The sequence below is a fragment of the Typopeltis vanoorti genome, chromosome 12 (assembly GCF_054136105.1).
Source record: "Typopeltis vanoorti isolate ZY-2024b chromosome 12, IOZ_Tvanoo_1.0, whole genome shotgun sequence".
NCBI lineage: Eukaryota > Metazoa > Arthropoda > Arachnida > Uropygi > Thelyphonidae > Typopeltis > Typopeltis vanoorti.
Genome location: NC_143560.1, coordinates 36,222,943 through 36,235,905, shown reverse-complemented (window position 1 = coordinate 36,235,905; position 12,963 = coordinate 36,222,943). Strand labels below are relative to the sequence as shown.

Genomic DNA, 12,963 nt, shown 5'->3' with positions numbered 1-12,963 from the left:
ACGATATCCTGACAGGAATAGAGATGGAAGGGTATCATGTGTTTCGTGAGGATAGAAGGGGTAAAAAGGGTGGGGGAGTGCTATTAATGATAGAGAAAGAGTTATGTCTATACAAAGTAGAGATGCAAGACGGAAATAGTGCCAGTGGTTTTGAGGCAGTATGGCATGAGATAGAGGTGAATGGAATCAAATACTTGGTGGGATGTTGTTATAGACCTGGTAATGTGGATGGTGGTGATAGTGAAATGTATAGTCAAATTAGCCAAGCAAATAAGAAAAGGGTGATCATTATGGGTGATTTTAATTATGGCAATATAGACTGGAATGATGAGATAGCAACTGGAATTAAAGAAAATGAGTTTCTTGAGTTTTTGAGGGATAATTACCTCAGACAGTATGTAACAGAGGGCACCCGAGGATTAAGGGTCTTGGATTTGGTCATCTTATCAGAGGATGTAATTATAAATGAGGTGTCAAATCATCCACCACTTCACTTCATGGTCACTTTCACCAATTGGTGAAAGTGACCATAAAGTGATTACCTGGGTGTGAGGACCCCTGTGAAAAAAGGGTATATGTGGAACTACAAGGGGGGGGGGTGATTATGAAGAGCTCAGGAGACAGCTTGCGGGTGTAGCGTGGAATGAGGAGTTAGCTGGAAAAGAGATCAATGCAGCTTGGGGAATTTTCAAAAACTATCTAGTAGATGCAATGTCTAAATGTATTCCAAGAGTGAGAAGGCTAAATAAGGTAGGTGTGAGATGGATGAATAAAGAGATTAAGCATGCAATACAGAGAAAAAGGGCATTGTGGAGGCAGCATAAGAGAAGTGGAAATAACCAATTTCATGAAGTTTACAAAAACCATGCAAGGAGGGTGACTTGGTTGGTGAGTGTAGCTAAAGAGAGGTATGAACAGCAGTTAGCTAATGAAGCCAGAAAGAATCCTAGGGAGTTCTTTCAATATGTAGCCAGCAAAAGAAAGAATGATTATGGAAGGATGACATTGATTGGAGAAAATGGTATAAAGACAGCTGTTGCAGAATGTGTGGTGGAGATATTTAACGAGCAGTTCATAAAGATCTTTCAATCTTGTGAATGTGACTTCATGGAGAGATTGAGAGCAGTTGATGATGGGGAGGAGAGACTGATTGCAAGTGAGCAAGAGGTGTTTGGGGAGTTGAGTAAACTAGATGTAAATAAGGCTGTGCGACTTGATAATATATCACTGTGTATTCTGAAGGAATGTGCCAGGGAGTTGACACCTGCCATGACATATTTTTTTAATACGCATCTTGCACTTGGTCAAGTTCCTAAGGTGTGGAAGGAGGGCAAGATCGTGCCACTTCATAAAGGAGGTGATCGAACTCAAGCATCAAACTATAGGCCTATCTGTGTGTCAGGTGTTGTGGTTAAGTTGCTGGAGAACCTTGTGAGAACTAGGATCCAGAGTTGGGTTGACAACATTGGTATTATCTTTGATGGACAGCATGGATTTGCTAAAGGATGAGGTTATGTTTCAGTAATCTACTTACTTATTACAATAAAGTGACTGCTTCCTTGGAAAGAGGAGAAGGATACACAGTAATATACTTGGATTTCGCAAAGGCTTTTGATAGAGTACCTCATGATAAGTTGACAGTCAGACTAGAGCAGATGGGGTTGGATATTAGATTAGTGCATTGGATAAGACTGGCTATCTGATAGGTATCAACAAGTTGTGTATGGGGGGTGTGATATCCAGGAAAAGGAAAGTCACTAGTGGAGTGGCTCAGTGGTCTATTTTAGGGCCATTACTGTTTAACTTGTATATTAAGGATATTGGCGAAGATTTGGATGGAGATATTCGGTTGTTTGCAGATGATGCAAAGTTGGGACAAACCATAAAGAGTAGTGAAGATGTTGTGGCCTTACAAGAAGACTTGAATAAATTGAGTGATTGGGCATGGAAATGGGGATGTGAGTTCAATGTTGCAAAATGTAAGGTTTTAAAATTTGGAAAACAAAGATGGGATGCAGAATTTATGCTTGGTGAGAATATATGGTTGGAGGTAGAGGAAATAAGAGATCTGGGGTTGATAGTGGATAAGGATCTAAAATTTATGGGGCACTTTGCCAAAATTGTGAAGACAACACAAAGGCTTCTGGGAATGATGTGGAGGACACTGAAGTAGGGAGATTCTTGTTCCATTGTATAAGGCTTTGATTAGGCCACACATGGACTATTGTGCTCAGATTTGGTCACCGGGTTTTCAGAATGATTAAGAGATGTTGGAAAGGGTCCAAAGGTGACTGACTAAGGTAGTTTCTGACCTCTGGAATGTGGAGTATGAGGAAAGATTGAGAAGATGTAATTTGCAGAGTCTAGTGGACAGGAAGAAGAGGGGGGGGGAGATGTGATAAAGACCTACAAGTTGGTAAGGGGTTGTTATAGGATCAATGGTGGAGAAGGTCTACAGAGAATAGTGGGAGATGAGGGGAGAACCAAAGGTCATCCCTGGAAACTGTATAAAGAGGGTGTGAGTAGGGGAGTGAGAGGTAGGTTTCTTTGGTGCAAAGTTGTGAATGATTGGAATGCCTTGCCTGAAAGTGTGGTGTCTGTAAGGAGTTTGAGTGTATTTAAGATTTTATCAGACACACATCTCATCATGGTATGATGAGATGTGTGTCTGATAAAAGAACCTCCCAGACGAGTCTTTGACTCCATGAGGTCTTGGGGTAATAATAATAATAATAATGAAAATAAGCTCTTTTGGGTTTATAAGCTAATGACTTCCTTCAACCTTGGTATCACCTCCAGGTCTGGCTCCCACTGATGGGACCTCAATAAAGGTCAAAACCGATCTGGGTAGTGACCCTTCCCATAATATATAGCATTATACATGTCCGTAAGGATATGTGCTTTGCATAATGGGATCTAAGGAAAGTGATGTGAAGCTATTAGCTACTACATATATGAGTTGCCCTGAATTGAAAATATTTCAGGCTATATCCTGCCTACTGTATCCTCCCTCCTATATAAAGTATATCCTGCCAACTGCGCCATTTGTTGGATTCTAATTATGTAGAAAATAGAATAAATGTTGTTTGATTCAGAATCCAACATGACTTTCCGTCACAAGAACTATATTTGTAAATATTATTTGACGTAAATAACATATATTATAAATTAATATCATATAACTACCTTAATTATGTCAAATATTTAATTGCTTAATCAAAGAAATGTTTTAATGGTAAATAGATTCTGTATTAAATATTATTAAGCTGTTTTGTTTATTGTTTTGTCAATATTGTAAGAACTTATATTTGTAATTTAACTACGCATTTATTGAAATGCAAATATTCTATTTATTCTTTTTTGTGAAAGTTTAATGTTATGTAATAACTCAATGTAGTTGTATAGCCTAATGTAACGTTCGCGAGAATGTTTACGTTTATCGGTTGTCATAGAGACGCGTGAAAGAAACGAGCGCGAGTGAAGGGAACGTGGGCAGAAGAAGAAGAGAAAATATTATTATTCATTATTATTATTATTACGGGCAACTCCAGGGAGTCATTAGACTCATCGAGGGAGGCCCCAAATCATTTTCATCACAACTATTCGACATTCATACAGTATCTATCATACCTCGCCTTAAACTCATTCACTGTCACAGCATCCACCACAGACTCAGGGAGCACATTCCACTCATTCACTACTCTAAAAGTAAAGAACCCAGCTCTAACACCTTTACTAACCACACTTTTGCCCAGTTTCCATGGATGTCCCCTAGTCCTCCCACAACCAGCCCTGTTCTCAAAAATATCTTCTGAATTAATTTTATAGAAACCCTTCAGTAATTTGAATGTCTCAATCATATCTCCCCTCCTCCGCCTATCAACCAATTTCTGCAACCCACAAATCCTCAACCTGTTCTCATACGGTTCATTCCACAGACCTGCTATCATCTTGGTCACGCACCTCTGGATCCTCTCCACCTCCTCCCCATCAAGAAGAAACCTAGGTGACCAAATCTGAGCACAGTAGTCGAGATGAGGTCTTATCAAGGCTCGATACAGAGGAACAATAACCTGCTTGTCTCTGCTTGTCAACGTATTCTTCAGCAACCAAGTGATTTGATGAGCTGATTTGGCCACTTTTGCAATGTGTCCCCTAAATTTCAATTCCTTATCCACCAACACTCCTAAATCTCGTGCCTCATCAATTTCCTGGAGCACGGTTCCACCAATGCAGTAAACTGCCTCCCATCTTTTCACCCCAAAATGCATAACCTTACATTTTGCCACATTAAATTGACATCCATTCTCCCTAGCCCAGACCTCCAATCTATCCAAATCATCCTGCAAAATTTTGACGTCATCTGCATTCACTATTGCCCTACCCAACTTCGCATCATCCGCAAACAAATGAACTGTTCCTCTCAGATCCTTTCCTATATCATTTATGAACAGATTAAACAGCAGTGGTCCAAGAACAGATCCTTGTGGTACACCACTAGTCACAGGCCGTCTTGTGGACTCTACTCCTGAGTAAACCACTCTCTGATATCTCTCCGTCAACCACCCTCCTATCCATCTCACCAACCCTATGTCCATTCCCATATGCTGCAATTTACTGATTAGAATTCCATGTGGTATCCTGTCAAAGGCCTTAGCAAGGTCCAGCAGAATCACTGTAAACCCATTACCCTTATCCAGTTCAGCCGTCACTGTGTTATAATACGTGAGCAAGTTACTGAGGCATGACCTACCCTTTACAAAACCATGCTGTCCCCGATACAGTATCCCATTTTCTTCTATCCAATCTTGTATTTTCCTCTTGACTATTTTCTCTAAGACCTTGATAATGATTCCTGTTATGCTGATTGGCCGGTAATTTTCAACAGCAGCCTTGGAACCACCTTTGTGCAGTGGAACTATTTTCCCCTCTTTCCACCCCCTTGGGACTGACCCAGTCCTGAGGCTCAAATTAAACATAATGGTCAAGGGCACTGACAATTCTTTGGCCGCTTCACGTACGACACGAGCTGGTATACCATCCAATCCCACAGATGTATTGACATTGAGGTTCTGTAATAGACTAGTTACCTCTACCTCATTCATCACAATTCCAGTATAAGCTGTTGGTTCCTCCATTTCCGCAAAGCCACCACCTGGATGATATACTCTTGCAAAGTGCTCGCTCAGTAATTCCACAACATCGACTGATTCAGTTACCTCCCTACCCTCAGCATTTTTTAAGATCATTCTAACATGAGCATTTTTCCTTTTACTTGCAACATATTGAAAAAACTGTTTGGGATTCTCTTTAGCCTGCATGGCCAATTTCCTTTCGTAATCTGCTTTTGCTTTTCTTACCACCCTTGTTACCATCCTGGCCTGAGCTTTATACTGTTCATGCACCTGATGGTCACCCTTCTCCTTAAATTCCCTCCACAATTGTTTCTTTTTTTGCAGCTCAAGCTTAATAGTGTTATTCATCCATTTAACCCCTACCTGATTTATTATTCGGACTCTTGGTATACAGTCAACCATTGCCTCCTGCAAACAGTTCTTAACCACCTCCCATGCACCATCAACATCCAGCCCTTGCAGTTTTACATGCCATGGCATTGAGCCAAGCACACACCTAAGCTTGTCATACTTACCAGCCCGGTAATTCCACATATACCCTGTCTTAATTGTAAATTCGACTCCTTTAGCCACCTCCCAAGTCATGACCTTATGGTCACTCTCACCAATTGGTGGCAACATGGTCATGTTCGTTACAGCTACATTCTCAGTTGCAATTACTAGGTCCAGCACTCTCTGCCCCCTGGTATTTTCCAATACATGTTGCCGTAGATAGTTGTCCCTTAATAACTGCATAAAATCCAATTCCTTCCTCCCATGTGCCCTCTCCTCTTTCCAGTCAATGTTACCATAATTGAAATCACCCATAATAATTACCCTCCTTCCATTCATTTCTTCTATTTGCTTATGCATACTATTCCCACCATCCACTCCATCACCCGGTCTATAGCAGCACCCAATTGTATATTTTGTTCTGCTAGATTGTATCTCACACCAAACAGCCTCAAATGTGCTTTTTTCCCCATCCTGCAGTTCAACTTCTATACTCGTTGGCTGAAGCTCATCAGCTATCATCAATAACACTCCTCCCCCCTTTTTATTCACCCTGTCACTCCTGAACACGCTATACCCATCGCATTAAATCCCACTAGCTTTATCATCTTCTGTCAGCCATGTTTCACTAATACCGACAACCTGTGGCCTGGAAGTGCCAACCATGGCCAAAAACTCTTCCTTCTTGTTCCTAATACTCCTGGCATTAGTGTACATGAATCGCAGAAGCCCATTTGTCCCATCCCTACTTTGATTCCTTATACTAATTATCCCATTCTGATTTGTTGTCCGTCGTACTCGCCCGGGCATAATATACTCATTCATACACTTAACTGCTCCCCCCTAAAGTCTGCATATCTACTCCCCCCCCTCTTAATAAATCTAGTTTCCCTGAGTCTGTACATCCACTTCCACATCATTCATCAACACTCTTTCAAGTCTCCGTACACCAACTCCATTCAAATGTAACTCATCCATCTTATATAAGTCCTTTCGCCCATCGAACTCATTCCACACATCCACAAATTCCACACCACTCTCAATGCATAACCCACGCATAAAGTCATTGGCAATTATGGCCCTCCTTCTAAACACTTCGCTGTCATACCGCGGTAAGATACTCACCATCCTAACTCTCTCACTCTTCTCTTTTGCTACCTCAAACAACTCCCTCACATCCTCTATCATTTCCATTTTGTCCTCTTTCAAATCATTCGTTCCTGCCACTATTATCATCTCTTTCACCTTCTGTTTTTGCAGTCGAATAGATTCGCTAAAAATATATACGTAGTAGGGAGTCGGAACGGAACTTTGGAACTAAAAGGTAGCAAGGAGGTAAACTAGAGAAGTAGAAGTAAATAAAAGGTTCTTAAGAGTAGGTGTTGAGTGGATATTTTTTTATAAGTGAATCTTATAGTTGGCTGAAAGCAAAATCAGCCGTGGTAATAAAAGGAAATTAATGCCGTAATCGGATAATTAGAGAACTGGACATTCAATGAAGAAATTTTGAATAAATCCAGTCAGTCTACAATTACGACTTATTTCTATACTACCAAAAAAGGAATTGTATGGGGTTAAACTAGTTGATGAATGAAAAATAAGAATAATTAATGTACCTTATAGTTGTTATCTGGAGTTTTTGAAGCGCGATTAGTAATGTTTTAGTTATTTAGTGTTTTGCAAGTGTGATAAATACAATTTGAAAGTGTGCTCACAAAATATTGGAAGTACTGAAGATTATTTCTGGTAAGGACAGTCATATTAGTTTATTTCAGTGTATGAAGATTTAAGTATTAGTTCCGTTGCGCTGTTTCTAACATTAACTGTAGCTTACCATCGAGGCTGAGAGTTGAAAATATAGACATTGAAGTGATATCTACCGTGGTTAGTGCCTGTTATGAGTTAATCGTAGAGTGTAGCTGAGTGATACATGGAAACTGATTAAATAAGAAATTCTATTGTAATAAATTGAGTAAAGAAACTTTGTGATTCTGAAACTGTGAATTTGTGTGTGAAAGTTTGGAAGATTGAATTAATGTGAATGACTTGACCTAATGTACTGACTTGACTGGTTTGTCATATTTAGAAGTGGAATTCATGTATTTGTTATATAACCATATATTAAATGTTTTGTTTGTAATTTAAACATTGTGTTTGCCTGAATTTCTTTTTACTGCACCGTTCACAAAAATTCGAATCTAGCGGGAATCCCAGAAAGAAAGAAAATAAACACCATCGGCCTGATTGAATGAAAAGACTGCTAACTAATTTTGAATTAATCTTACTAATTCATATAGACTTATCTAAGGATAGAGTGGCGCAGTATAATAGAAATTTCTCTACCCTTAGATCAGTGATTAATTTGCAGTTAGTTTTCCTTTATTTGATAAAAGTGACTTATAGCAAGATGGCAGATTCGAACGTCAAAAGAGAAAGAGAACACGTCACGACAATATGTGCTTTGCATAATGGGATCTAAGGAAAGTGATGTGAAGCTATTAGCTACTACATATATGAGTTGCCCTGAATTGAAAATATTTCAGGCTCAAACTATGTTTGCTTACACTTGGATAAAGGATTAAACCAAGAATATAATATCTTGGCAGCTTTAGTTTATAGTTTAACCAAGTGGAAAAACTTCCAGCATCTTTTGGGTTTACTTTGGCCTGGTTTTGGCTAATTCTCTCTCATAGTCTGATTTGGCTTTCCTTACCATACTAGTCACCCTTCTTGCTTGCATTTTGTACTGCTTTATGATTATGCTGACCACTGTTTTCTTTATATTTCCTCCACATTTTATTTTTTTGCAGCTCTTGCTTTATATCCCTACTCATCGACTTAATTCCAACTTAGAATACCTCTTCTGACCTTGGGTATGCAGTCTGATACTGCTACTCTCAAGTGATCTCTGACCACTTTCCATGCACTACTGACATTCTTTCCTTGTAGCTTCTAGTACCATGATACTGTTCCAAGGTGACTCCTGAGTCTGTCATAATCACCAGCCTTTGGTGTTGTACCACCTTACCCCAGTCCTGAAGATACTTTCAGGCACAAACTTTGTTTGCTCACACTTGGATAAAGGATTAAACTAATTTTATTATTACACCAGCCTTATAGTTGAACATAAACCCCTTCTTGACAGAGACTCCACATGTTTGGCAACTTCCCAGAACAAGACCATATGGTGTCACTCTTCCCAGTTGGAGGCAGAGTGTCTAGCTTGGTTAAAGAAACATCTTCTGATTCTATTATCAGTTCCAACACCCTCAAACCTCTTGTTCTCTCTATAACATGTTGTTTTATGTAATTATCCCTTAGCAACTGTATAAATCCCACTTCCATCTTGCTGTGTCTCTTTCCTCCCTCCAATCAATGTCCCCCATAGTTAGTCTCCCATAATAATTGTTCAGTACACTCATTGTGTTAATCTGCCGATACATAGAATCTACATCTTCCTGTGGACCACCTGATCTATAGCAGCAGCCAACAACATATTTTGTCCTATTTGCCTCTGTCTCACACCAGACAGCTTCAAATCTCCCTCAGACCTAAAATCCTGTTTAACTTCTAATTTTGTTGGTTGTAATTCTGCAGCTATCATCAACAATATCCCACCTCCTACCCTGTTCATTCTATCCTCCCTGAAAACACAATACCTTTTACATTCTGTCCCTGTAACTATATCATTTTCAGTCAATCATTTATTTCCATATCAGACATGGCATTCTTTAAAAAAACATGATTCAAATAATCTTAGCAATTTATGAATAATTTGTATATATTTTGAGCCTTTGTATATTGTTTCACTATGTATGCAATCATAAATTTAAACATATATAAATATTTTTAGTGTTGTAATGATGTTGTTCAAGAGAAATTCGCACCTGAATTGAAGTATGATTTGGCTTTGAGGTTAGCAGCCCTTAATATTCAGCACCATGCTTTAACTAGTGGATTGCAAGGAAAATTAACAGTAAAGGCTGTTGAGTAAGTAATTAATATCAAATATTATTAAATTATATACATATATTTTTCATGGCTGAGCAATGAACCATAGTTGGATATAACATGGAAATCTATTTTCATTGGTTCTTATTACTTATTCAGCGTGTGCAGTTTGAAGAATTCTTATCCTAATACTTCACTAAGTATATATAATGATCCACTGAAATTGCTGCACAAGTTATAGAGTTTATACTAGTACTTTAAATTGAAAAAAAATCATGAAAACAATAAAATACATGTATTTTTTTTTAAACAGCAGGATTTTCATATGTTAAGAATTTTCTTATTTTATTTTAGTACTGCATATATGTATTAGGAGGCCATATTGTGTGTGAACTTGTTTTAAACATTGTTATTTTTAAATGTCTGGAAAAAGTCTTGTTCAGCAATAGTCTGAATGTGCAAAATTGGAAAACTGTTGCTATTATGAAGGGTGTATGCAGGCACCCATCATCATCAAGCAGGCAGTTGAGCACTGGAAATGAACAAAAATTGCTGAATTTATTGCTGAACACATATTAGGAATAAGGTTCAGGAGTTTTTGCTAATGGTTATTTCTACTTAGCCGAACTTAGGGAAGCAGTGCATTTACATCTATATAGTATCTATCTGTAAGCCACCAATGAAGAAAAATATATAGTCGATTGCTGCTTTAGGCCTGGAAAGGATAGGTGGGTGCAAAGGAAGATGGAGAGGTTTGCAGTGCATTGGCCAATTAGCTCAATGAGTGAAAGATGAGTTATTAATTTAATTAGGAAAGGTCACATCAAGGGAAGAAAATGTAATTTATATAGACATTAAGACATAATTTTCTAAGGCAGCATTTGATAGAAGGGACTTGCATCAGAGGATCTCTCAGTAACTAGGTCACTTCAGTTTTCAAGCCACTTCAGACCTCCAGTAAGCTGGAGGTCTGAAATGGCTCGAAAAAGTTCTGTGCTGGGTTTCTGGACTTTCCTTTGACAACTATTCTGTTATGTAGTCCACATACTCACAATCTGTTCTCATAATCTAAAGTCCATAATCCCAATATAATCTTTGTAACTCTTTTTTGCACTTTTCCACAAGTTCTTTATTCCCTTGGAACCCAGGACACCAAATCTGTCCACAGTAGTCCAGGCAATGCAATGTTATCAAGGCCTTGTAAAGAGGCAAATGACTTCCTTATCCTTATATGTCAAAGTTCGCTTCAACATCACAATTATCCTCTGAGTTGTATTTGCAACTTTTGCTTATGAGCTTTGAACTTCAAATTCCTATCCACCATTATGCGAAGATCCCTAGCCTCATCAGTTTCTTGTAGCATCACTCCACTAATATAATATGCTGTTGGAAATCTCATCATGCCAGAATGCATAACTTTATGCTATTTTTAATTGCTCAAATTTTCAGCCTATTCAAATCATTCTATAAGTGCTGGATATCAGTAGCATCACTGATTGCCCTGCCTATCTTCATATCATTAGTAAATAATTGCACATCTCCTGTTAGACACTTGCTAATGTCATTGATGTATAGATTGAACAAAAATGATCCACGGTTTGAATCCTGGTACACCACTAGTCACTGTAAATCTAATAGATTCACACCCACCTTATACCACTTCTTGATATCTGTCTGTCAACCATCCTTTTATCTAAGTAAACAGTTTATATTCCAAACCCATATTCTCAAGTTTATGCAACAGCCTTTCATGTGGTATTCTATCAGCTGCCTTAGCAAAATCCAACAATATCACAATGTATCCATTCCTTTTATCCAACTCAGCAGTAACATTGTTATAAAATGTGACCAAATTGCTAAAACATGACTTTCCTTTAGTAAACCCATACTTCCTTGCAGAGTATAGCTTGTCTATGTACCCATTTCTGTGTGTGATTTCTTACCAACTTCCGTAGTCAGTAGTTAGACAAATCAGTTTTTGCACCACTCTTGAACACCAGAACTATCATACATTCCTTCCATTCCAGTGGTATATTTTCTGAGCTGAGACTCAAGTTATACAAACTTGTCAAAAGCCTAGCCAATTCAGCTGAACATGCCTTTAGCATATGTGCTGATATTCCATCTGTCCCTATTGTCAAATTCTTATCCAGGTTATGCAACAGATCCTCAACCTCATTCTCATGCACCTGTAACTGTTCATTCAGTGTAGTAGGTAGTAGCAATCTGCACCATGTCACTCGTTAATTGAACAATCTCATTAGCTTTTGAGATTGTTCAATCTGAATAGAGTACCATCTGAATTCAGTAAAGTTATATTTCTGCATTCATCCTTTCTTTTATTTGTGGCATAATGATAAAATTCTTTTGGATTGCCTTTTTAGCCTGCATAGTTAGTCAATTTCTTTTTGTACTCTTATTTAACTTTTTGCACAATACTCATTACTTTTCTGGGCTGCACAACTTTTCTCACTCTTACTCTTTCCACATCATCATCATCTTCTTCTTATGGATCTCTTAATTAATAAGGTCGCACATCCATTTCTGGGGGGGGGGTGGGGGGGGGGGGGGGTGGGGGGGGGGGGGGGTGGGGGGGGGGGGGGGTGGGGGGGGGGGGGGGTGGGGGGGGGGGGGGGTGGGGGGGGGGGGGGGTGGGGGGGGGGGGGGGTGGGGGGGGGGGGGGGTGGGGGGGGGGGGGGGTGGGGGGGGGGGGGGGTGGGGGGGGGGGGGGGTGGGGGGGGGGGGGGGTGGGGGGGGGGGGGGGTGGGGGGGGGGGGGGGTGGGGGGGGGGGGGGGTGGGGGGGGGGGGGGGTGGGGGGGGGGGGGGGTGGGGGGGGGGGGGGGTGGGGGGGGGGGGGGGTGGGGGGGGGGGGGGGTGGGGGGGGGGGGGGGTGGGGGGGGGGGGGGGTGGGGGGGGGGGGGGGTGGGGGGGGGGGGGGGTGGGGGGGGGGGGGGGTGGGGGGGGGGGGGGGTGGGGGGGGGGGGGGGTGGGGGGGGGGGGGGGTGGGGGGGGGGGGGGGTGGGGGGGGGGGGGGGTGGGGGGGGGTTCTAATCTCACCTCGTATTTTGTATTCGACACAAAATACGAGGCTAATCTTCTTGAATGGCAGGCAGTCTCAAATAGAGTAATGTGGGCAAATATGAGAATGGGGAACTGGACAATGAGACTTATTTGTGTCTATATTGTCCCACAGAAGGTTATACTAAGGTAGAAGTGGAGGAATTTTTTGATGCTTTAGAAAAAAGTAACTGACACAATGAAAAAGGAAAAGTTGGTCCTTGTTGGGGATCTAAATAGCTGCTATTTAGATCCCCAACAAGGACCAACTTTTCCTTGTATACTTGTAGGAAATGATTGTAAGACATACAGAAATATTTTGGGAAA

General features: G+C 40.4%; 1 protein-coding gene across 1 annotated transcript in view; it reads left to right on the top strand.

Annotated features, from left to right (window-relative positions):
- Positions 1-12,963, top strand: part of LOC150100697 (uncharacterized) — a 463,381-nt gene that overhangs the window by 306,139 nt on the left and 144,279 nt on the right. The window contains exon 11 of the mRNA XM_090401246.1: positions 9,481-9,617. Coding sequence (XP_090257372.1) covers positions 9,481-9,617 — 137 coding nt within the window. The remainder of the gene's footprint in view (positions 1-9,480; positions 9,618-12,963) is intronic.